Source organism: Amia ocellicauda, chromosome 21, assembly GCF_036373705.1.
Source record: "Amia ocellicauda isolate fAmiCal2 chromosome 21, fAmiCal2.hap1, whole genome shotgun sequence".
NCBI classification, from domain to species: Eukaryota; Metazoa; Chordata; class Actinopteri; order Amiiformes; family Amiidae; genus Amia; species Amia ocellicauda.
In genome coordinates, this window is record NC_089870.1 from 16,507,142 (window position 1) to 16,532,751 (window position 25,610).

Consider the following 25,610-nt stretch of genomic DNA (forward strand, 5'->3'; position numbering starts at 1 on the left):
TGGCCCCTAAAGCTGGTGCTGTTTTTTTCATTTACGGTCTCGATTCCCTCGACTCTGTGGAGCACACACTGAAGAATGCCCATTCATCAGATTTCATCCATTAGTTTCACAAGAGATGAAGATAGTTGTCAATGTAAAACACTCTTCTATGGATTGCTTTACTGATGTATGTCTGCCAAACAGCTGGGGTCTCTTCTTGGCAATGCAGAGTACATATCCCAGTCTTCTTGTGTCCAGTTTTCACACTGATGTTTATCTTCCGCAGTAATGGCTTCTTCATGGCAGCTGAGGTTTCAAGACTTTCTCCTTCAAGGCGCCAATTCCCTGTCACTGCAGACAGAAGTGGGCTACAAACACTACTGATTACAGCTGCTATGACAGACTGAGCAACATGCATCCATGGCTTTTAGTGTGGTCTTTTGCACCCTTCCATACTAGGGACTTATGAAACTATATAGCAAATGGTGTGCTGTATCAAAACTGAAGAGGTGAGAACCAGGAACTTCCATCTTAATCTTCCAAGTGCCACAGATGCATGAAGGCAGGAAGAGATCCTCTTGGTATGTGGTCAAGAATTTTTCCTTTGTTAATTTAATTCTTATATTGTGGAATATTACAATGACAACATCTTTGGCCCATCTTGCACTTAAATATGTACAAAAAGACACACACATATGAACATTTACCACAGTCAATCGGCAGTTTTCCAATGGTTTTACCATGGTAATACCATATGTGTAACTTGTTTTTACTGTGGGTTTACCATAGCCTACAACAGTAGCTTTTTAGAAGGGCACACATATGCACACACTCACTACATCAATGCACTTAGAGACCTAAGTGGTGATCAGCAATGCCTTTGATATATGAAGAGGTCTAAAAGGTGGCAGGGATGACTAACTTAATACAGGCCTTGATCGCTTTCTCCACCAGAGAGCATTTCCATCACGCTCCATCCCAGAAAGCCCTCCTCTAGCCCTGGGGTTTATTATTTCACTGAGCTGAAAAACACTTTTCCTGTAATCAGCAAGAAACCTTTCCTTTACAAGGGTGGCCCTTGTGTAGTGAAAGATGTCTGAGGCGGTACACCTGCTTCAGGACCCTTGTTAAATTTATACTGGTTAATGACTGCCCTTGGAAGCGATCCAGTGCATCACTCGCGGCGTTTCTCTTCATTCGCCAGGCCCAGAGATGCATGGCTGGTTTATAGGGATTTATATTGAAACATTCTAGCGTGAATTAGACTCGGAACCAGTGCCACCAGACGTGTGGTATCATGATAACCTGTCTATGTACAGAAAGAAACAAAACAACCTAGCTCAGCAAACTTGGTCAACTCAACCAGTTGCTGATTTTGATCAGACCTACATCAGACCTCATCTATTCAGCTGGTGACACATTAACCTTGTCCTAATCATTAATCTTTCTGATATATTTAAATATCGCTTGCTTTCCATTAAGGACAAGTGTAAACTTCATTCATGGAGCACATATTTAGTTCTTACAGGGACAATTATCAACTTGATTGGATTTTTTTTTATTAGAAAATCTTGTACTATTTACAGTGAGGGAAAAAAGTATTTGATCCCCTGCTGATTTTGTACGTTTGCCCACTGACAAAGAAATGATCAGTCTATAATTTTAATTGTAGGTGTATTTTAACAGTGAGAGACAGAATAACAACAAAAAAATCCAGAAAAACACATTTCAAAAAAGTTATACATTGATTTGCATGTTAATGAGGGAAATAAGTATTTGATCCCCTATCAATCAGCAAGATTTCTGGCTCCCAGGTGTCTTTTATACAGGTAACGAGCTGAGATTAGGAGCACTCTTCCACAGAAGCAGATTCCAAACTCTCCACCATGGCCAAGACCAAAGAGCTGTCCAAGGATGTCAGGGACAAGATTGTAGACCTACACAAGGCTGGAATGAGCTACAAGACCATCGCCAAGCAGCTTGGTGAGAAGGTGACAACAGTTGGTGCGATTATTCACAAATGGAAGAAACTGTCAGTCTCCCTCGGTCTGGGGCTCCATGCAAGATCTCACCTCGTGGAGTTTCAATGATCATGAGAACGGTGAGGAATCAGCCCAGAACTACACGGGAGGATCTTGTTAATGATCTCAAGGCAGCTGGGACCATAGTCACCAAGAAAACAATTGGTAACAAACTACGCCATGAAGGACTGAAATCCTGCATTGCCCGCAAGGTCCCCCTGCTCAAGAAAGCACATGTACAGGCCCGTCTGAAGTTTTCCAGTGAACATCTGAATGATTCAGAGGAGAACTGGGTGAAAGTGTTGTGGTCAGATGAGACCAAAATCGAGCTCTTTGGCATCAACTCAACTCACCGTGTTTGGAGGAGGAGGAATGACCCAAAGAACACCATCCCCACTGTCAAACATGGAGGTGGAAACATTATGCTTTGGGGGTGTTTTTCTGTTAAGGGGACAGGACAACTGCACCGCATCAAAGGGACGATGGACGGGGGCCATGTACCGTCAAATCTTGGGTGAGAACCTCCTTCCCTCAGCCAGGGCATTGAAAATGGGTCGTGGATGGGTATTCCAGCATGAAAATGACCCAAAACACACAGCCAAGGCAACAAAGGAGTGGCTCAAGAAGAAGCACATTAAGGTCCTGGAGTGGCCTAGCCAGTCTCCAGACCTTAATCGCATAGAAAATCTGAGGAGGGAGCTGAAGGTTCGAGTTGCCAAACGTCAGCCTCGAAACCTTAGTGACTTGGAGAGGATCTGCAAAGAGGAGTGGGACAAAATCCCTCCTGAGATGTGTGCAAACCTGGTGGCCAACTACAAGAAACGTCTGACCTCTGTGATTGCCAACAAGGGTTTTGCCACCAAGTACTAAGTCGAAGGGGTCAAATACTTATTTCCCTCATTAACATGCAAATCAATTTATAACTTTTTTGAAATGCGTTTTTCTGGATTTTTTTGTTGTTATTCTGTCTCTCACTGTTAAAATACACCTACCATTACAATTATAGACTGATCATTTCTTTGTCAGTGGGCAAACGTACAAAATCAGCAGGGGATCAAATACTTTTTTCCCTCACTGTAAATAAATCTGTGCATTGTTCACTGACTGAAACACAGAGCTTACTTACCTTACTCCATTAGTAAGGGCACTGTCAGAATGGATGGCTCGAACAGGTCCTGAGGAGAGCCCTCCTTGGCGGACAGCAGGGCTCAGAGCAAAGTGTCCTCGGCTTAAAGCACCACTCGCCAAGTTAAGATTGCTTAACTGTGAAGAATAGATGGGAACGCATGCATTGGTGACAAACAGGGATAGGAATAACCAGCTGGGATTCAAACACCACCATCTAAAGAATTAAGCGATACATGTTAGATGTGTAGGAATTTGAAATTCAAGTTCACAATTTGACTTTCTACAAGCTGTGACTAATATTTTCATTCTGGAATATGTGCTGATAACTTGTGTGGTAAGACCTGATTTATCTATCCGCCAGTAAAATGTAGACAGAACAATGAGGAGCTAGGCTCCACTTGTCTCTAAAGGCAGGTGGTCTTTTCTTTCAGGATGACAATGATCATTTTTCACTAGTCAAATCTGTTTATAACCGGAAAAGGGCAATTAGCACTGATGTATGCTCTCATTTGCTCGCATGCTGGGGAGACACTTCAAAAATGCCGGCCTGGATGCTTGTGTTCCTGTGGTTTAACAGTTCAGTTAAACACAGACGGTCTCTGCAGAGTTTATTACACTGGCGTTTGGTGAAAATCAAAAATAATGACACGTTTCAGTGTTGCACAGTATAAAAAATGTCTATTCATTGCTTTCCAAACTTCAAGAACAGAAAGAAAGGAAAATAAGCAGCATGTCATGTAATGTTTTTGTTCCTATATTGAGCATTCACATCAGAATTATTTCTTACAACATAATGTTTCTGTTACTTTTTAAAGGTTTCTGGTTCTGGCCAGGTGAAGGGATATAGCGGTGGTTGAAATGCAGCAGAAAGACAAATGTCACACATTCCTCTGAGACAGGCATTTAAAGTCACACAACAACTGACAAAACTAATTAGTGCTCTTACTGGTCCAGTATTTCTTATTTTCATCCTTCTGCAATCAATTTCCTATTAAAATTAAATAATGTAATTGTAGATATCTGTTTTTAGTTCAATGAAAATATGCTATGCAAAAGGTTATCACGGTGAGGGTACAGGAAACAATTTTCAAATTGGCACAGAATCAGAACAGTGTCCTTGTCACACTGGCCTTGCGCTACACTACATGGGTTACGATTCACATGAAGCTTTTTCACCCCGTATCTTGAGGTGAGTTCATCCCGGGTTCAGAGTTTCATCTCAGGTTGAAAATGACAATGTTAAAGCGCTTGATTTTCAACCCAGGGTCAACCCAGGGTCAACTGTCTAGTTTCTTCCTCCTTTCACTTAAGTGCTCAATTCATACTGTGTCTAAAAACCTGAGCTGGTGTCTCTTTCTCTCACTCAGTTGGGCGAAGCTGGCACATCAGAAAGATCAGCATGTACAAGTATTATTATTATCTGCATTCCACACATAACTTCAAAAACTTGGATTATGTCTAACAGTTTAAATAGCACCCTTTAGAGATGAGGAGGAACATACCCAAAGTTCTCGTGCGCGTGCAAGGAAACGGCTATCATTAAGGGATTAAACACCATGCATTGCACTTGTACTGAATGAGGAAAAAAAAAAGATCTTAAGACTTCACTTTCTGCCTGAATTCAGATTCTGGTTAAATAAATGGTGTGGATCGAAACAAACCATAATAATCCTTCTTAAGTTGCACTGCCTGATTAACAGAGATAATAACAAAGCCAGGTTGGTCTGCACCATTTTTAATAAGATATACTTAGGATTTGTGACACTCTTGAATGGAATTGGAGCAATACAAACTGAAATCAAAGGACACTAAGCATTAAGACTTTGTTTAAGAGCTCAAGATTAGCTTTTGCTACCAGGTGGCAATGAGTTATTTAGAAGAGCTTTCAGCATGGAGACTATAATACTGGACATACTGCCTTACTGCCATACTTACCCAGCGATACAAACAGAAGTAAAACATAAAGCAAACAAATCATTTTAGCTGTTCACTAAAATCAAGTTCAATATTGCTGGTGTTCTTATTTTAATGTTAATATTTACTTTACAAAATTCATGCTTGGATTGAAAAATGTCACATTCAAGAATTATGTATAAAACATTTGATATAGAATATTCTATAGGGTCCAATAAACAGTCAACACACCCTATATTCTCTCCAATCCAAACAGAAAGGCCAATCATATACATTTTACAAGTATTTATAAAATGTAATACAAAACATAAAACTAAGCAAACCCTGACTCAATTAGGATTAACCTTCTCTGGGAAGTGGAGAAAACACCTTCAAGTGTAATTGAATACCGAACAGGGAGAGGAAATCATAAATCGGCAATCTGTGTGGTCCGGTGCCATCGCGATTACTAAGAACCCAGAAGGAGAGGGGGAGGTGGGAGGGGAATGGGCTTCCCAGCGATAGTAAACGACCAAACTCTTTTTCACACACCGAAAAGGAGGCAGTGCAAACAAGCTCTGGTAGTCACTCAGATTCTGTGCCAATTCACTACATTCTTCCATTTATAAGCATCAATTACCACAAAAACCTTACTGCCTGTTAAATATCAACACAAAGAACACCCCCGCAGGGAATCTGATAATGAGACCTCACACAGTGCTTCACCTTGTACAGATGCAGTGTCCCTTTAGATATTAAGAAGCAGCTCAGACACACTCGGGGTGTGCATTTTAAATTGGCGAACCATGGTGGTACAGTACGGTAACAATGTCACAGTGACAGGAGTCAGTATACCATTCGGTACTCCATAGTTTCTAGCTATACCATCTGCTTATGCATTGTAATAATAATATCAATTGATACAATAAAAGAGGTACAAAATAAATATTCAAAACTAAGATCTGAAATCGATTTTGCAGAACATTCCTCTTGTATTGAGCCAGTTTACTCTGTTTACTCTGTTTACTCAGTTTACTCGGTCTTAGCGCAAACACACAACATGCACACAAAGCAAAAGGTTAGGGAAAAAAAAAAAAGTAAATTAATATTAGGTTTTACAAAGGGGACATGCAACAAACAGGTCACATTTTCTGCACAGTATAGTGGTAAACTGTCTCACGTGCTGAGTGAGGAGACGGATGTGGCTGGAGGCGGAGTACTGTCGTGTCGCCTGTTTGTCAGCCAGTCTCTGTAACGCTGTGGCAATGGCCTCCTGGTCAGGCAGGGTGTCAGGGTCTTTCGACACCGTAGCGGACCCAGGCTGAGTCCTGCTGGCATTGCTCCGACCTGAACCTGAGGGGCAAAGCATGAGATCTAAGGGAAACCAGAGTCATATCAGTCCGCTATATCATCTCATCCATCTCCCTCCCCTCTCTTCCTCTGCACTCCGCTGGCTGCTTAGCTGAACTGTTGCTTCCCTCTCCTCACTTCCTGCTGACTCTCTTCAACATGTTAGCCTTTACAGATTCCTTTATGGCAAGCCAAAGATATCTTAAATTGACTTGCAGATATCTCAAACTAACTCAATTTCGAGATATCTCAAATAAAACAGGAAGTCAATATTTAGAGATTTAGATATCTCTAAATGACAATTTGCCTTGCCATAATTTCTGCACACATATAATGCAATTGTTTGTATGAATGCAAAATCACCTTGGTTGAAGGCATCAGTGGAATAAATAGATAAATGATAACATAGCACTGATGTTTACTTCAGATGTTCCAGTGACTCATTGTAATTGTTTAATTAATTGTAGGTTTAATGAAACAAACATTGTACACCTGCACTGGCAGTCATTCAGTTGGGACACTATTGAACTTTGGCTTTTACAAAAGACTGACATTTCTGTAAAAAGGACATTATACTGAGCATTATATATATGTGTATGTGTACAGACACACATCAGGGCAAGGTCTCTGTAGTAAACACTGCACGAAGGCCAGCCAGTGCCCGGATGTTACAACAGCCTCAGAGCTCCCATGATTTGTACCATGAAAATTAATCACATTACAGCAAAACAACCTCTGATGAAAAATAAGCCGGAGGGGAGCGTATAATCTTAACTCCTGCATACCATACCAGACCAAATAAAATAATTCTTAAAATAAATAAAAACATTCAGGTCAACTTCCTCCCACGGTGAACATTCTTACCGAAGCGTGCCGAGGGTGGCCGGGACAGTCTCTGGCTGTAGATGTGCACGGCCCTGGGCATGGAGGACACGCTGCCCTGGTTGCTGTAGCTGCTGGACCTACTGCGCTGCAGAGGCTGGGCGGTGTGGCCGCTCTGTGCCGAGACAGAGGCTGAGCTGGGCCTGGTCAGCAGCGAGGAAGTCCTGGGCAGGGTGGCGGGGGCCAGAGGAGGGCAGGAGCTCTGAGGGGGAGCGGAGGCTGCGGATGCCAGCTGGGCAGAGAGAGGCACGGAGGTGGGAGGGGTGTGCTGGACGTGAATGTGGGAGCTGTCTAAGACCGCCATGTGAGATCTGGACTGTGCAGGCACAGAGCTCTTCAGCTGGGAAGCACTGGGGTTAGCATCAGAGGCACTCAACTCCTCCTCCTTTGACACAGTTACTGCTGTTTGAAAAGGAAATACGGTGTCACTTTACAGCATCTGTAATTCCAACATGATTACGTGTAAAGTCACAATATTTCCCCATCCGATTCGTCTGGAATGTGTGGACAGTGAACGTTCCTTCAAAATACATTGTGAAGTCACTCACAATGAATATCCTCAAGACGTTTATAGGTATGGCAAAGAAAATATTACTTTTTAATAAAGATTGGAACATAATGTGAGCAGGAGGCAAACATACCTTTTCTAAAAACTCCTTCGTAAACTACAGCCCACTAAAGGAAAATTTAAAAACAACTTTAGGTCATTCGGTTGAATAGCTGTTACTGTTATTCAGTAATAATAACAGATGTTGCTGGCTCCGACAGCACTGCACTGGCCTCCAAGCCAAGCTGCCATTTGTTTGAAGCCTGACTGGGAGTAACCTTGTCCACACACTGGGGCAGTAGCGTGGGCGTGCTTTTGAAATGATGCTCCTGTGAGGTCTTTGTGATCCAAATGCATTGAAGAAAAGTAAGTCTGGGGCTGTTTCACTATATATATATATATATATATATATATATATATATATATATATATAAAGAGCATGAACAACAGATAATCCAGATTGCTGACATTTTTCACATTATGATTTTGTGCATCAATCTTTAATGAAAAGTCTTTTTATAATTTTGCAACAGGCAACAATGACACAAAAACCTGTAATTCAACAATTATTAGCAGCAGCTGGGCTCCATATGAACAGTTGAATTATATAATCTCAATATAGGTCTTCGTCAAGATTACATCCATGTCATGTTGTTGTTGAAAAATTTTCACCTCATCATTTTTAATCATTGTATTGTTTTAATTTAGCTATTTTATCTATTTAGCTAAGTGCAATTTTGGATTGTTAAATTGTTGAAGTATAGTTTAGATCTATTTTAAACAACACCAACAGAGATTGTTTTAATGGAACTAAAAAAAAAAAAAAAAAAGATTTATCCTGGGTGAATCTTCTTTATCTTTCAGAGGACTGTCTGTATGACACGGAGAAGACAAAAGAAGAAAAACTGCTGCTGTCATTTTCATGTAATTTATTTATTTGAATGTGAAGCGCACTTTCCCTTTGTCTGTAGCACTTAAAACACCAAGTTTCTACACTGCGGACTTAAAAGGATTACAAAAAAAGCAGTCAAGCATGAACGGAACTGAGCTTCAATCATGAAGAACGCCATTATCTAGACATTAGTGTTATTGTGAATGAAAATAAAAGATCATCCCATAGCTCATGCAGAGCGTAAAGTGAATGTCAGCAATCTAAGGTTGGAGGAATTGATGTGGCATTCTGTTCATGAGTTAAATGAGGCAGGGCTATATGAAATCTGGAATAAACATAATTCATCAGCAAGGAGTGAAGCCCACAGTTACATTGCCATTAAGGAGAAAATTATAGGATGTCACACTCCCCTCAGGTTGTTCCTGTCTCTCGGTAAGAATGCCTTTATGGCATTTGATGTGTCAATGGTTCAGTGCTCAGTGTGGAAAATGTAGTCAAGGCACAAAAAACCTAAACGAATATAACTGGATGGGATTCAAGCATGAAAATGAGAATCATACAGTAGTTTTGTACCAAAATTCAAAGTTGTGGTCTTATGGAACTAATTAGAGTCAGATGGGTGCTGTGTGGCACCAACGTTTGGTTTGATACTGAGGTTAAGGTCAGAGAAAGTGATCTTAGGAGATGTTTCGAGAGTAGTGTAGTGGAAACATGGTGGATAAGAGGCAGAGAGTGAAAGGGCCGTTAAGCAGAAAATTATTTTTTCAACCCCATAAACCTACAGAAAGAGCATCAGCATGTATTACACTTAATGCATATCAACATATGGGAATTAAATTTGTTACAGAAAATAACAGTTTTTTTTCTTAAGCTGCTGATGGGGCACAGGGGGAAAAAATAACAGGAAAGAAGAACATGCATAGAGCCACATTATCCAAATGAATTACCCAATGGGGTGTGGGAAACATGAATGAGAAAAGTTGTTAGGAGGGACAGAATTCCACCAGTACTTCAGGAACATATTGCTGCGAGCAAGTTAAGAGTTGAGCTGTACAGGAGCTTACCCTTTTGGCTGTTGTTTTCAGCCTGTTCCGTAGATTTACCGTTGCCAGGTTTGGCACTCTTGCATCCCGTCCCCAGGAAGACATTTGCCGATTTGTTTTTGTGAGTGTAATATGTGAGGACTTCCTCGAGGTCGCTCTCGCTAAAACAGGACCAAATTAGACAACTCATTAAGTCATATTCTCCTTGCCGCAAAACAAAGCAAGAATAAAAATAGGTATAAATTATATCAAGGAAGATTGTTAAACAATGGGGAAGCATGAAAATCATGCTCATATAAAATGAAAAGTGAGTAATGAGGTTGTTTTGCTCCTGGAGAGTGGAGGAGATAGCACAGGATTCCTTTATAACTTTCAAAAAGGACAGGACTGCTTCACTCACCTAGCTTCTTTGACAAACTCCTGGAAAACATCAGGGTTGATGATGCAGTGTTCCTCGTCTTTAAGATTCTCCAGTTTTTTCACCATCTGCTCTGTCTCCTGCAAACAAAAATAAATAAACTCACTAAATAAGATAAAACGATTGGGCGGCAGTCTTATCCAGTGGGACTAATTTATCCCAACTAAAGATGTGCCAAATTCTTTTGAGCTTGTGCTTTTGAAAAACAGTCAAAAATGAATTATAGGACAGGAGGGATGCACCTGGAGCAGTTACCATATTTACCATACGAACAGCAACTATATTTCAAAAATAAATTGGGCTGCAGCAAGACCAACATCCTGAACTCCACAAGAACTAGACAATGCATTCAGTTCCTTATCAAGTGATACGACTGTGTTGGCAAGTTCAGCTGTTCTGCTGAGATGCAGTGTCAGTGCAGGCACCTTGTTGTAGCAGTGGATAAACTCCCCCAGCTGGTGAGAGAGGATGCGGCACCGGTCCGGGAGGGGGAGTCTCCGGCTTGGTAACACCATCTTCAGCTCCTGCTGGAGGTTACTCGCAGCACGTTTAAGGAACCGAATCACCAGCTCCTGTGGGCACGAAGCACAAGATTCACAACACTCCTGAATTCAGCAGAGAGGAGCTTAAAAAACAACAACATGCGGTTTATTGACTGTGATGCCAAGAGCTCAGACTGAACTCCATCTACTGCACTTCCTGCTCTCCTTTTTATATCAGTTCTTCAAAGCTTCAAATATGCTCAAACATAAAGAAAGAAAAGGCACCTCCTTGGCTGCCACCCGTGATTGTAAAGTTCAATTACATTTCTCTGACATGTAAACAGACCCTGTCTGAAACTGATGTTCCAAAAGAAAAAAAAAAAATTATACAAATAGTACAGCCCTATTAATTAAAATAAAACTCCAATCTTTTAGACAGGGCGTGCTTCAACAATGCATATTCTTGAAAGACTGCCATGTGAAACATTTGACACTTGGACCAGTTACTTCAAGCTTCCATCTCAGTAATGCTAAAGGCAGGATAAGACACTGCCGGAGATTATTTATTTAATTGTGTTTACCCTTAATTGTTTTACACAATGTGGCTGCCAAATCATTATTTGCTCACTGAGGTTAAGCGTACCGTGAACAATGCAGCAACAAAATTAACTACAGAAAAAAAAAAAGGAAAAGTTTTGTTTTTTTCCCTACAAATTTATTTCCAGAGTGCACTTTGACTTTAAGTGTTACCATTTGCTCATCGTCTCTCTCTGGCCAGGCTGAGCTGTCGTTTCCCTTGCTTTCTGCCAGAAGTCTCATCTGAACTCTGTGTAGGTAGGAGGAGAAAGACATCCGGGCCTGCACTTTGCTGTAGAAGAGCAGGCGTACTTGATCGGTTATTCTGACAGATTCATTGGAGGTACAGTGTTGTATATGATCTCAATACTCACAGAAAAAACTACTACAGACATGTATCAATTTCATCAATTGTTTAACAGCACGGAAGGACTTGTTGCACTGCAGACTGTGCAATCCTTACATGATGGATTGTTTTTATGTCTTGAATGAACCTGTAGTAGATGCTGCCAGTACAATGTTAAAAAAAAAAAAAAATGTTTTGAAAAAGCTGTCAAAAGCAAACAATGATATACTGTAGTATAATTGCCCAGGTCCCTCAATAATACTGGCATGCTCCAAGGAATTTCTACAAACTCAGACATGTTATTATAATTCCCCTCAAATTAGAATTTCAGACGTGCTTTAAAAATCAATAGTAGACTAGATTCTTTGTTGCAGTTCCGACAGCAGTATGAAATATTCATTAATGTCACTGTAAAAAAATAAAGACTACATACTTTCGTAGGTTTGTTACAAAACAAAGGGTAGTAGTGGAGCTTTTATGTCATTCCAGAAATTCAAACAAAAACAAAGAAAAGACAGTCTGACTCCCTCAATTAACAATGCATCCACGGATTACATTCTCTACAGTTAATAAGGGATTAAGCACTCTGGCTTTTTTTTCCTAAGTATTTTTGTAATAATAGTTTTCACAGCAATGCATTAACATTGCAAAATACATTCATTCTGGAAGCACCCTTCTGCTCCAAATGATGATGATCGTTAATTAATGAAAGTAAACTCGTCCATTAGAAGGATTACAGCGCGGAGATCTGACCCATATTAACGTTGACCTTGATCAATGAAAGCACTTCTACAGTAGCCTGGAGCGGTACTTCCAGGAAAACGTTTCTTCCCCGAGTCTCGCTGTTTTCACACTGTCTCATACCGACCTGAGATTCCAGCCCTGCTGAAGGATGTGCAGGAGGTTGACTTTAGATTTCGGCTGCACTGGTTTGACAGTCTTGTCTGCGGTCTTGTGCGGTGGGTCCTTAAGCAGTTTCTGGGGCGCAGTGGAAGAAGCAGCTGTCAAAGGCAGCTGAGGAGCTTTGTCTTTGTTAATGCTGGGTTTCTGTGGAGGAGCCTGCATTACGTCTTCATCCTCCTCCTCCTCCTCTTCCTCCCCCTCTTCTTCTCCAGACTCCTCATCTTCATCGGTGTCTGTAGTCTCTGGAGACGAGGCCTTACGCCCTTTTGCAGCTCCTGAAAGACATTTCCGGAGTTCTTTCTGCACCCATAGATAGTATTAAAAACAGGGTTGCTCAATACAACCAATTTTGCACTTTAGTTGAGCGTTTAGTGTTATTAACAAAAATAGCAGGGAAATGTGTCAAGGGAAGTTCATGTAGAGGACCTTGGAAGGATGTCCAGCAGGTACAAAGGAACAAACAAAACTCCCAGTTTAAAATTATACAAATGGGGGAAAAGCATATGTCATACTGATTAAAATATGTGATTACATACACAGTCCTGCTAGACGTTTCTGGCTTCTATATATATATTAAAAAAAAAAGAACAAATAAATAAAGCATTTTTTGGAAACTCCCAGGATATTCCTCAGCCAAACAAGACCTGGATCATGCTAAATTAATTCTACAGCCGCACCTCTTTTCTTTCCAAGTGTGGACCGTGCTGCGAGGTGCCGCCTCCTGCGTTTCCGCGCCTCCAGTGACAGCAGTTTCCGTTCGTACTGAAGCACGTGCTGCCGCGCTTCCGCATGAAGCACGTTGACACTCAGCACCACATGGCCGTTCAAACCGTTTCTGCAAAAACACAAATTGCACAATAACCATAATCTCCACAGCTAATTAAGTTGGGGGGGCGGGACGACACACATTAAAATTGCAACAAAGCTCTTCTTGATACAAAAATCTGCAGTAAGAAAAGACACAGGCCAGAGCCAGAACACCCACCGTGATCTTGAAGTCACTGCTGCTTTGCCTGATCTGGGGAATGCAATGAAATGGAAAAATCATAAAGCGGCAGACTGGAAATACACTCCCTATGGTATATTGTGCAACACTGACATAGGGTGCAAAAAGTATATAAACTTGCATCAAAAACATAAATGGTCTATGTCTGAATCGAATGTAATTGGAGAAATAAGGCTCAAGTTTCCTTGGGAAGTAAAGAGGGTTTTTTTTCTCATTGTAAGTGGAATTTTCAAAAGCTGTCCAAGTTAATCTCCCTCCACACTGCGCACGATTGTGCCATAAATAGTCTCCTCATAATGAAAAACAAACAGCTCTCATTATCCCCTAACCAAATCATTGATTGATTGTCTTCTATATATTTATATAATGATAGGTATTACTTCTTTAAACAAAAACAAATCACTCACTGGATTTACAAAAGTTAGTCATGAGAATTCTAAGTAAAAACAAAATAAATACAATTCTCAGTAAACAGACTTAAAGGATAATAGTCAAGTTTCCAAGGTTTTCTTTAGTATATACACATCTACACACAGACAGACACACTACATCTGCCTTTTAAAGTATGGGAATATATCACTGTGGGAAAGCACATTTCAATTGTAGAATATTTAGAATATAGAGATATTACCATACTACAAAAAAGCAACAATTCAGCTTTCAGGCCTATGGAGTCTGTAAAATACATTAGGCCCAAATGTTTCTCAATTAATCTTAACAGTGTTTTGGAAAAGTTGTCTGAAAGGTGTCTTTGTTAGAACCAGAGGGTGAGAAACATCAGTCAAGCAACCAAAATAACCAGAAAAAAGGGCAGATACTTACTTCTCTGGGAAGAGTCTTGTTGCCAACATGTAATTCATGGATGTCTTATACTCCAGATAGCCACTAAGGAAATAAGCAACAAATTCAAGTGAAACATAACTAGATCATTGCAGCAATGGTAATGCAGGCTTAGTCATAATAAGAAAATCTATATTTATATAAAGAAATTGGCTTGGTTAGTGAGGCTCTGGTGGCAGCAACGGAAATGCCCATGTGCCAAGAAAACTGCATGACACACACACAGGATTCAATCATCAGCACAAACAAAACTATACAACTAATCATACAGCATATCTGTCATCAGATTTTCAGAATGCTAACATACAAATTATAGACCCCCAAAAACAAATCTATGTTTGTATACATATCAACTGTATGAAGAAAAACCGGATTGGACCAAAAATATACGATTCTGAAAAATGTGGACCTTTCACATTTCTTTCAGGCCAGGAGGACAAACAAAGATAAAAAAAAATACAAAAAAGTTTGAGAGTATCTAGAGTTGTCATCTCCATGGATAAATTATAGTCATTATAGAGTTAGTACATAGGACATATAACAAGGTTTTGGTCATATGCCTCTTTTTCTCATAATTGTAAGTTCACCTCTGATACACAAGTGATTAATGTTATAATGGAAATAAGGACGTAACTTAGTGCTATACTTGTTTTATAGCAGTACTGAATAATAGCATTTGTACAAAAAAAACAATTGTAGTTATGAGAAATGTTTTCTACCCTTCCATACTAATTCCTCCATTCCTGCTGACCCAGAACCCTGCTTCTCCGATTGTCCACTTACCTGTACAGTTCCCAGGTGTCTGCCGTAGGGAAGATACGAACGAACCCCCCCCTTCTCTCGTGCTCCTCCTTTATACGCCGCAGGACTTTGAGCTGATGGAATACAAATATTATTATTGCTTTCATTTCATTTTTTCATAACCATTTATTTTTTAAATTGCCTTGATTAAAGCAACGACTGCAACATTTCTGAATCCAATTACATGCAATTAAGCCGCAAATTAAAATCTGATTTTTCGATTAAAGCTTTCAGGAAATATGGGTCTGAGGCAAAGCCTAGTCAAAAACAGCATGTTTAAATGTTTAACTTCCAGACAGAAATGGGACAACTGAAATGGGTTGCTGCTTGATTTCATTAATAAGAAACTAGGCTTCATCTACATAGAAAGCGCGTCATCGTTAATTTTGATTACCTCATCTGTTGTCAACCCCAAAGTGCTTCCACCTTGTTTCCCAGCTTGCTTCTCTTTCGCAACATTTGAATCCACATCGCTGGCTGACAAGGGTCGCTGACGCTGAATAATACGAGCACAACATTAATGACCTGCATTTGAGGAACCTAGCTAATCAGACCAACAAACAGCCCAGATCCTCAAATTTGGCAGGATCTTCTGGTTTTGATTTCACCAAATTCTTGGTTACTTATTTGAAGCACTTATTAGCTATATAGATCAAATGATACAGGTAGAGTTGTAGAGAGCTTTTGGGGCTGTAACCCTTCAGCATAACCCAGCACTAAACTAAACTTGAAATTCAAACACTTATTTTTTATTGATGTATTTTACCAAACATTCGAAAAAAAAAAAAAAAAAAATGATTTGAATATCATTCATTTCTTTTTTTTCAAGACAAGAATAAATAATTTCCTAGAGATTAGTATCTTCTAGTCGATTTCACAACATTTAGGAAACTTAACGTACATTTTCAAATAAAGGTAGGTGCTGCTTTGTGAATACAGGGACTTATGTTCATTTGAATGTCTTACATTGTGAAGCATATATCAACCCCCCATCCCCCAGGAATGTCACATTTTATATGTATACTGGCACTTTAGTCCTCTCCCATGACTTGTGGTATCGCAGTTGATTGATGATTTTGGAAAGTTGGTTAGAGATACAGCCAGAAACCAGGGCATAACCTTTCTGCATTAGATATCCATTTTGGCATATCATTAATGGAAGGATTATCTTAAATTTGTCTAACTGGTTTAGAGATATTACACCACCTAAAGACTGACAGGCCCTAATCCCACATAATAGTACCAAATAGTGTTCATAATCACAGCATAGCAATTGCAGATGGTTAAAAAAGTAAGATTGCCTACAGGCCCCTAGCCTGTCATGGAGTTTTTTTTTGTTTTTTCAGAGGTAAACTTGTCCCTTAAATAGCATTTTCACAAAAGAGTTTTTTTTTTAATGCCAAAGCTTTGTCATATGCATATGCACAGTAATGTATTCCCTGTGTTCGTTTCTTACATTATTCCTAAACAAGATTGAAGGAAAAATAATTGAAACTTTACAGCACTTCATCACAGTGAAAACCTGCATCTATTCATTTCAACCAAAAGACGAGGCCAAGTACGAGAGGAACAAAAGTCATCCCTTACCCATTCAAGACACCCCAGTATTGTTATGCATGAAGAAGAGAAGACAAGACAGAGGTAAATAAAAGAAAACACAACTGTGCTTTTCATAGGAAAGGAAAAACTTACCAATTTACCACTTGTAGTACTGTGCTGTGCAGAAAAAGGTCGCTAAAAGAGCATGGATACAAGATATAAACAGATGTGTATCAGCTGCTCATGCAACACAAACCACACACTTCACAGCAGCGAGGGAGGAACAACACACATGGCTTGTTCCTGTTACAATATCTGAGATGTTAGAACATAAAGGCGGAGCAGGAAAATGTCTCATTTGATAATCTTTCACAATAGATCCAAGAACAGTTGAGTTCAGTAGTTGACTCCAATAAGCCAAATTTATTTGTTGCCGCGGTATCATTAAGCAATGTGCCCAGTGAGAGCATTAGTCACTTGATTAAAAATGATAAAATAATAATTCACAGAGCACACTGCTTGCAGGATGATGTCACTTGGTAGTATAATTGCATTAGCAGTTGTTTTTCATGAGAGCCTTTTTCCAGTCGCCTGTCGACAGGAATAACAATTAAAACACCAAGTAAATAATCTATATTAAGCAGAATTAATGAAGTTTAGAAAACAATATCCTTGGAGCCAATATGTGTTAGATGACTGTGATATAAAATGTGGTGCATCCATGAGTTTCGTATTGTGAAAACTGGAGCTACAAATTGCAGATCAAGTACAGATACAGGCAAAGGACTGAAACAATATGAAAAAGTACAAATACATGTAATTTGAAAATTGTCCATTTGAAAATGTGTTTGACAACAATGCATTAAGAGAGTTTAGGAACAACAAGATGGCACTAATTTCCTCATGAAATATTATAGTTGTGGTAGCCATGTTGTGATTTAGGTACATATGATAAGTCTGGCACCAATGCAAAACAGTTCGATTTTCGGTTTACCTGGGTTCTGTGAGTCTGGTACCTGGAGCCGGCATCAAGAGGCAATCTCCCTGTTCTGGGTTGTCTTTGTAACGGGTCTTGACAAACAAAGCCTAATATAAAAAATAAAAATAAAAATACATTAAAATATCAGACAATCAAAAAAAAAAAGATATATAATAAACACTAACCAATGGTAATATATAAGAAATACAATTTTAAATGTAGAACATTTGTCCCACAGCTACACTAGCCCCAAGGTAAGATATATATATATGTGTGCATATAATAAAATAACTTATCTCTACAAGCAAGCATTAATAGGACACTGTCATTATTTACAGAGCCGGGATCTGGACCAAGTATTATCAGCCAACTATGCTCCATTTGTTTGGTGAATAATAGATGGAGTATGTTTTACATGCCACTGCTCATTTTCTCCGAATTGACACTAATGCATCCTTTGCAAGATAACCGGCAATTTATGATTCCCTTAGTTCACTTAATGACCGTTTGGAAGTGAACCCGAGCCATATGTTTGAAACACTCTGCACATCGGGACTTATTACTTTACTAAAATATAACTGTGATTAAAAGCCATTCACAAAAAAGGTATTCCCCTTTTTAATAACCAAACATGTTGATGATTACACTGTTGCCAAAGCTGCTAAAAAGAAGCCATTTGCACTGAAGCTTTCTTTCTGCTCAAGAACACAGCTGAAGGAATTAATTTAAGTGAGCTATATTTCTGCAGATTTGTTTTATCACAGTATAATGATTGTAATAAGACTGTGGTTCTCAAAGTGTGGTCTCCAGACCACCGGTGGTCCACGACAGTCCTCCACAGACATGATACACAAGTCTGTATATTTTTATTTTTGTTACTGTTTAAACCACATGAATTTCAGCCCCTAACTATGTAACCTTTTTCTTATTTTGCTTTTCAAGTTGCATGGTTGAGTTAATAAATTAGGTATACATTTTATCTTTGAATGTGGGGGAAGATTATTCAAAAGAACTTAATCATCTGTTGACAATTTTATCCTCTCAGCAGTCTTAAAAAAACATTATTAATAATGCTTGTGGTTTCGTGAATGTTATTATCCTATTGCACTATTTTTAAGCAAACCTCAAGAGACAATTTTTAATAAGTGTTAAGCGAGTTAAAAAGTAAAACAATGTCTGACTGTCTCCACGGCACAAACCACTAAGCAACAGAATAGCCAATTAGTGGCTTTATTTCAGAGCAAGGATTATATATTTGATTTACAGATGAGGTTTAATAAAATGGGAAACACCCTATTTAAAAATAAACACAGTAGAACCTGCTTTGGGCGAAATCTTAAGGATTGAAGGTAAAAGGGCCAAGAAATTCTAGTATTAATTTCAATTTAATATCCTTTAGTTCTACAGGTAGCACTAGAATATAAACATGAAAATATATTTTACATATATTTCTTATTTCCTTTCTTTATCACTTTAACATGTTGAAGAAGTAAATGAACAGCAAGTGTAAGTGAGGAGTCTAAAACAAAAAGTAGACAACACAAACTTTTAAGAGTTATAACTGTAATTACTTTGTTTTAAACTAGACTGCATGGATTACAACTAAGGGTTTCACAAAGACATTTTTTTGCAATGTAATGTATGTAAATGTTCTTTTTGTAACCCGTATTATACAATTCAAAATGTGTTGTCCTTTGCAAGTCCTGTTTCACTACTTGCTCGTATACGTGCTCTGGCAAAACTTTTGTGATCTCGGTATGCCAAGAAAGGTCTTTTGCATATTGAATCTATTCATTCAGTAGAAAGTATAGCCTGTATGTATATCCAACCCTGAAATATATCCAAAAGGAGAAATATGAGAGGCTCTGTTTGAAGCACTTACCTAGTATCCCAGAGGACATCAGCTGTTCAATCCATGTGCAAAATTCTAATGTTAGGCAAACTTAACATGTATCACATATCAAATGGATACCACTGTCAAAGTAACTTAACCAAAGCAAGAAAGCATAACTGCCCGTTTTGGTTCCTAAAGTATATGTACAGCACAATTAAAGTCACATTTAATAATTCACTATTACGTCTTAAGAGTGTGTTTGCATTAATGTGTTTTGAGATGTAAGGCTTCGGGGTTGGAATAGGGAGTGAAACATTTCTTTCTCTGTGGAATTGTAATCACCACATGCCAGTTCCCGTTAAGAGTGTTAATTTCTTTCCAACACCTGCATCTTAAAGATGAGTTAGGATCTGTTTTCCTACTAATGAGTCTAATAAAAAAGCTTTATTCTTAACCATCCAAAAAAAATAAAAAAATCACTACATTTATGAATAGTTCCTAATATCAATAAAAAGACTCACCCACTAAAGTAAACATGTCTGAAATCACGCTGGCTTTGATCTTCAGATCCAAAGGTGCGTCACTGAAACATCAAAAACATAAAATGTATATATATAAACATCAGATTTAGAACAAACATAAACAGGAAATAAAAACCGGATAAAACGCTGTCAGATTATTGCTGCAGTAATGGTAAAGATGAGTGCCACTGCCCAAGTTTACCTCACAGAATTTGTAATACTGCAAAATACATTCCTCAAATTGAAGATCAAAAGACGTCTAAAGGCAGTTGAACTGTTTTTATAAACGTGTGTGTGAAGATAAACACGTGACATGTAACTCCAGAGAAATGAACTAATGTTCCGGTTTGCTGGGAATGGTGGACTTTTGTGTTATTTTTGTTCATTTGTTTAGAATCCGTTCTGTAGTGGTAAGAAATCAGTCTGGTGAGTACATCTTGATGGAGCTATGTCTTATTCCCCTCCTGTTCCAGATTCAATGTATGCACAAGCTCAGCTTTTCTGACTCTAACATGCAGAGCTTGGAAACGTAGGAGTCCTTCCTCAGTTTCCATTAGGAGAATTGCTATTCTTCAGCAGTTTGCAGATTGTACAGATTCAATTTCTCCTTTATTAGTCAGGATTTTTCCACATTTTACCATATAGTTACATCATTAAATTCAATTCTACTTCTTTGCTGTCAAATGTGTTTAAAAGTAACAACATATTTTTTCTCCCAGCAGGAGCTCCCAATCAGTACATTTACATGGCACAAGTATTTTAAATGCATTGTATTTGGAATATAATACCAGAGGAATATCCCAACCCCAATATTCAGGGCTGGAATATTTAATTTTCCGAATACTAGTGGAACATTACTGGCCATGTAAAAACAGAAATTGATCCATTAGCCATGTGACTAATTACACTGTATATCTGTCTAATGATCACTCATTAGTTATTATTGTGGCAAAGCACAATAATGTACTACAATTACAGAAGTTAATTAAGTGATTTATTATTATATTTCAATTACGTACCATGCCAAGGAAGGGGAAAGATTCACTTCCAACAGCCAAGGTTTCAGATTTGAGTCAATGAGAACATCAAAGCCATAGAGCTCTGTGGTAAGATGGAAAAAGGAATAAATACATACAAAAAACATTCAATGACAACAGTAAATTTACACTCAAACTTGCAAGCAGTATGATATTCTGAGCCCCTTCATATTTGGCATTGAAAGTCACAGAGAGATAGCTTAAAGGATTTTTTATAGTATTGTTATTATTATTTTATGCTGGCCAAGGGACAATTCTTGGGTCTTGTTCTAATCGCTGTAATACTTTGTTGAGTCGAGTCTGAGAACACATCATCTGATTTTGCAAAAGTCCATAAATCACCCTTTGAAATCCAAATTAGATGCGTGCGCTTGTAGTTGCAGGCCTTTCTGCTACTGACTGTCATGCTAACAAGCATTTAAACAAATAATGTACGAGCATAAATCAAAATTAAAGGGACGGAAAATGCACAATGATCACATTGAATTAAAATGATTAAAAATAACTTGCATGTCAAAAGAGCATGTCATAGTCTATTCTCTAGCTACCTTACAGACTAGCCTATATATTTGTATTTATACCATACAATAAAACATTACATTTACAGTTTTTATGTGGTAGTGCTACAGGGTCTGCTGGTTTTCATTCCACCCAATCTCTCAATTTAACAAACACTGGCCTAACTAATCGGCCACTACCGTGACAGTTGTTCCCTCAGAGACTCAATAGTTGCTGTTTAGCTGAGGGCTGTTGGTATATGAAGTATAAATTATAATCTTATCTCAACGATTACTTACAAGAAAGGGGCACCTGTCAGCTTATATAAATACATAAATACTTTAAAAAGTAAGTATATTCTGCAACTTTATTAACAGCCTCAGTTACTGTCTTTACTCCGGGAAAACAAAACGGCAGCTTTACTCAGGAAAGAGCTGAGAGCCGATACGGCCAAGCTTTGCTCCTAGAACTATGCTTGGAAAGTTTTGGGAGGATTTTCCGAGTAAGGAAGACTTGGCGCCTTCAAGCCCCTGTATATTCCACCCCAAAGCCAAGCTTGGCAGGAGGCTAAACAATAAACCCCTTTTACTGAAAGTCTGGAGTTCCCTGTGTACAAACACTGCCACTCTCTCTCTCTCTCTCTCTCTCTCTCTCTCTCTCTCTCTCTCTCTCTCTCTCTCCTCCCTATCGTTAAATAGGCCTGTCACCATGGGAATTTGCCTCACGCTCACAGACGCTTTCTTCGCAGTTACGGCACATCCAAAGTTGATAATATCAGCCTTGTGTAAACCACAGCTTTATAGCGACAGGGGAAACACAACGACATCACAAATTAAAAAGGAAAATTGTGCCTAATGCAATTTAAGGATTGAATTGATGCGAGATGGAAAATTTTTATAAAAGCCCTAACATTCACATTTTCAGCACTTCACTGGGATCAAGTAAATCCTTTACCTTATCCACTGCACTGTACAATTACATAAAGGGGAAAAAAAAATCTTTGAGATAAATATAGTTCTGTGAGAAAAAAAAAAGAAAATTAATTCTCTGTTACTGCTTATAAGACAATACTTACACTAATTTAGTGACAGACAAGTGAGTGAGTTCCAAAAAACATTAAAAAAAGCTCACAAACAAATATAATCTTCTTACACAGATGTGGCTTTTTCAGTTAATGCTTAACTGATTTACATGTGCCATACAGCACTAACAAAAGTCTCAAAAGGCTTATGAATGAATCCCTTACTTTGTCAATTCATTATCTTATGCAGCACAATTACTTTTTACCCATCAAGCCCGGGTAGGCTGGGGTCAAAGCGTTCAATTCCGAACACATGCTTATTACATAAGAGAAATGCATTTATGTAATTCTTGGACAACGTGCTAACATATGAGAGAGAGCTGCTCTGTGTATGGGTAGGGTTTCTACACCAAAAGCCAAAACAGTAGTTGCTAAGCAGAAAGTAAAGATTTTTCCATCCCACAATGTTATTCATTCTGCCTTGAAAACCATGTCACAGAAAAAGAACAAAACTCTTAGTGAAATGGTGAGTGAAATAGTTGTAGCTTATGTTTGTAGATCTCATCAGGGCAACCACAACAACAACAAACACCGAAGCAACTCTTGCAGGGTAGCAGTCCATGTGCTCTACAATCCCTGCTTCATGTTGTCAACACTGTTTATGCAGTACGTTCACAGAGCCTGCGGAGACACCCGGACCGTAGACACATTTGTTCTGTGGCTTAACAACTTAATGGAGAACACTGTTAATGCGGCCACAAAATATTCACAACTCTCTTAAAACAAAAAATCCGAAGCAGGGGAAAATAAGTTGACACACTTCATTTAGATGGCCCTGGCAACATCTTCGCAACTGAAAGAGACAAAAAGTCTGCATTCTAAGCTTCACATTTGAACATTATTTTTTCCAGTATGGCAGCCGTCCACGATCTGCACTTGTAAGTCTAATTGTTTTTGTTGTTTTTGTTTGTTTTTCCGTTGCTATAAAATTTCCCTTGAGAAGAAAGTTATTACATTTAAAAAAATATTTTTCTCATACTTAGTGTCTATACTAAAGGAGTAAAAAGCGACGTTTTAGACCTAAAATCTAACGATGCTACAAATTAAAGAGAAATATGGGACCATTTCAAAAGATGGATGAACATCAAATGTTCAATTTTTCTTTTGCACATTAAAAAGCACAGAGCAGAAGACTCCAGTCATTTTGGTAATTTTCTTTGAGAGTGAGGATAAAGCACGCACTGGTACCAGCCAGAGCACCTTGGAAAGAAGCCAAACCTCCCAGCAATCACGTTTTACAGTTAGCTCCTAAAGGCCTCCTGACACACAGGGTTATTTAGAAATGAATTGGATTTTGGGGCAGCCTGCCATGAAAGGGTCTGCAGGGGAGGTGGTCTGAAGAATAAGTCTTTCACAGTTTTGTAGCATTAATTTGTCATTCTTTAAAGTGTAATTTTATCCGCATGACACAATGGACAAACTACAGATCGAACTGGCATACTAAAGCTACTGGTGGCCATTTGATGTGAAGTCTACTAACACTATTGAAATGGAAAGAATTAAAAAATAAGATAAAATATAAAGGCTCTGCTTTTTATCTATATATATATATATATATATATATATATATATATATATATAATAGAGTATTTTAATTATTGCATGCCATGCACAAATAAATCCAAGAAAGTGGAGCTCAGAACAGTCAAGAACTTTATCAGCATCTTTGTATTGCACATTAAAAGCTTAGTAAATAGCTGAAGCAATGTTGAATCACAATGCTGGCATTAAATCTGACATGCATACATGTTAGTATTCCACAAAGTCCTTACCCTGTGTCCGTTACAACACATACTTCAACTCAAAAAGGTTTTCTGCTAGAAAAGCTTTGTGCCACCGAAATGGTTTGATGTCATCGACTGACTAATCAACCAGTACAGAGAACAATCACACAAAAGATAAACTGTGAGTGAACTTCTTATAAATTGCCCCTGCTTGCTTGACCGAAACAGAGTGTTTTCTTTGGATGACCCGCTGTATTGCCGAGTAACTCTCCATCTGGCTTGTGCCCTTACTCGTCCAGTTTGTGTGTGTTCAGTCCAGGCTTATACATAGGGTCCCAGAGTAAACACCTGCCTTCACTACTGTGTGCATGTATAGTTGTACACTAGGAGTGCCATTAATCTTTGCTGTTTAAACAGGCAACATAAACACAGTTCTCCACTATGCAAGTTCAACCAGTTAATCTGCAGAGCGTTCTCCGGCTAGCCCTGGGCTACTAGTCCTGTTTTCATACAGAAATCCACCTGCCTACTGAGAGATAAACTTAAACCCACTAGGTTGCTGTGGGACACAAAAACAACAGGTCTACTGTCAATCACAATTGTGTCAGGATTAGAAAAAGAGCATTCTGTGAATTCCAGACTAGGGCTGTAACGGTATGAGATTTTCACGGTATGATAACCGTCACAAAACATATCACGGTATTATGGTGTATTGCAAATATTATTAGCAAATTTCATTTTTAATGTATTATATATGTTTGATAAGCACACAGAGACATATTAAAGGTGGGGTATCATCATTTTTGACTTTTTTGAAAATTCACTTTTTAAGTACTGCTGGTAGGTCAAAACAACTATCTGTGTAGTTTTTATGTGTAGGTTTTAACACTAAGTCCATGAAAAATAGGTCTGATGTGACCCCTCTGTGAAAAGTCCATCTCGCTCGAAGCTGTGGCTAATTTATGCATGACGTCTCAGGCTGTCTTGCTGTATTAGCGATAACAAAAACTCGTTACCAAGCATAATAACACACCCAGGGGACAAATATCATGGTAAATAGGTGTATAATATATGGTTGCAACCAGGAACGTAACAACAGTGTCTCTGCATTATTAAAGCCATACTAAACTTACAGTTAAGATACGAGTGACAAGCTATTTGGTGCAGATTCCCGAGCTGGGAGACACACCTCTCTGTGATGCTCTGCTCTGGGCTGCCACCTGGACCAGCAAACCCGGGACATTGACACAGGACGGGGTTTAAAATTAGCGGCTAAATTTGAATAAATGA

The 25,610-nt window shown here is 38.7% G+C and overlaps 1 protein-coding gene across 1 annotated transcript in view; it reads right to left on the reverse strand.

Annotated features, from left to right (window-relative positions):
• Positions 1-25,610, reverse strand: part of ttll5 (tubulin tyrosine ligase-like family, member 5) — a 59,664-nt gene that overhangs the window by 23,522 nt on the left and 10,532 nt on the right. The window contains exons 13-29 of the mRNA XM_066694019.1: positions 21,000-21,081; positions 19,981-20,042; positions 17,641-17,732; positions 16,800-16,841; positions 15,502-15,603; positions 15,090-15,181; positions 14,289-14,351; positions 13,446-13,478; positions 13,138-13,295; positions 12,426-12,735; positions 11,386-11,503; positions 10,579-10,725; positions 10,136-10,233; positions 9,757-9,896; positions 7,236-7,655; positions 6,202-6,374; positions 3,127-3,263 (exon numbers count right to left, since the gene is read on the reverse strand). Of these exons, the coding sequence (XP_066550116.1) occupies positions 3,127-3,263; positions 6,202-6,374; positions 7,236-7,655; positions 9,757-9,896; positions 10,136-10,233; positions 10,579-10,725; positions 11,386-11,503; positions 12,426-12,735; positions 13,138-13,295; positions 13,446-13,478; positions 14,289-14,351; positions 15,090-15,181; positions 15,502-15,603; positions 16,800-16,841; positions 17,641-17,732; positions 19,981-20,042; positions 21,000-21,081 (2,269 nt within the window). The remainder of the gene's footprint in view (positions 1-3,126; positions 3,264-6,201; positions 6,375-7,235; positions 7,656-9,756; positions 9,897-10,135; positions 10,234-10,578; positions 10,726-11,385; positions 11,504-12,425; positions 12,736-13,137; positions 13,296-13,445; positions 13,479-14,288; positions 14,352-15,089; positions 15,182-15,501; positions 15,604-16,799; positions 16,842-17,640; positions 17,733-19,980; positions 20,043-20,999; positions 21,082-25,610) is intronic.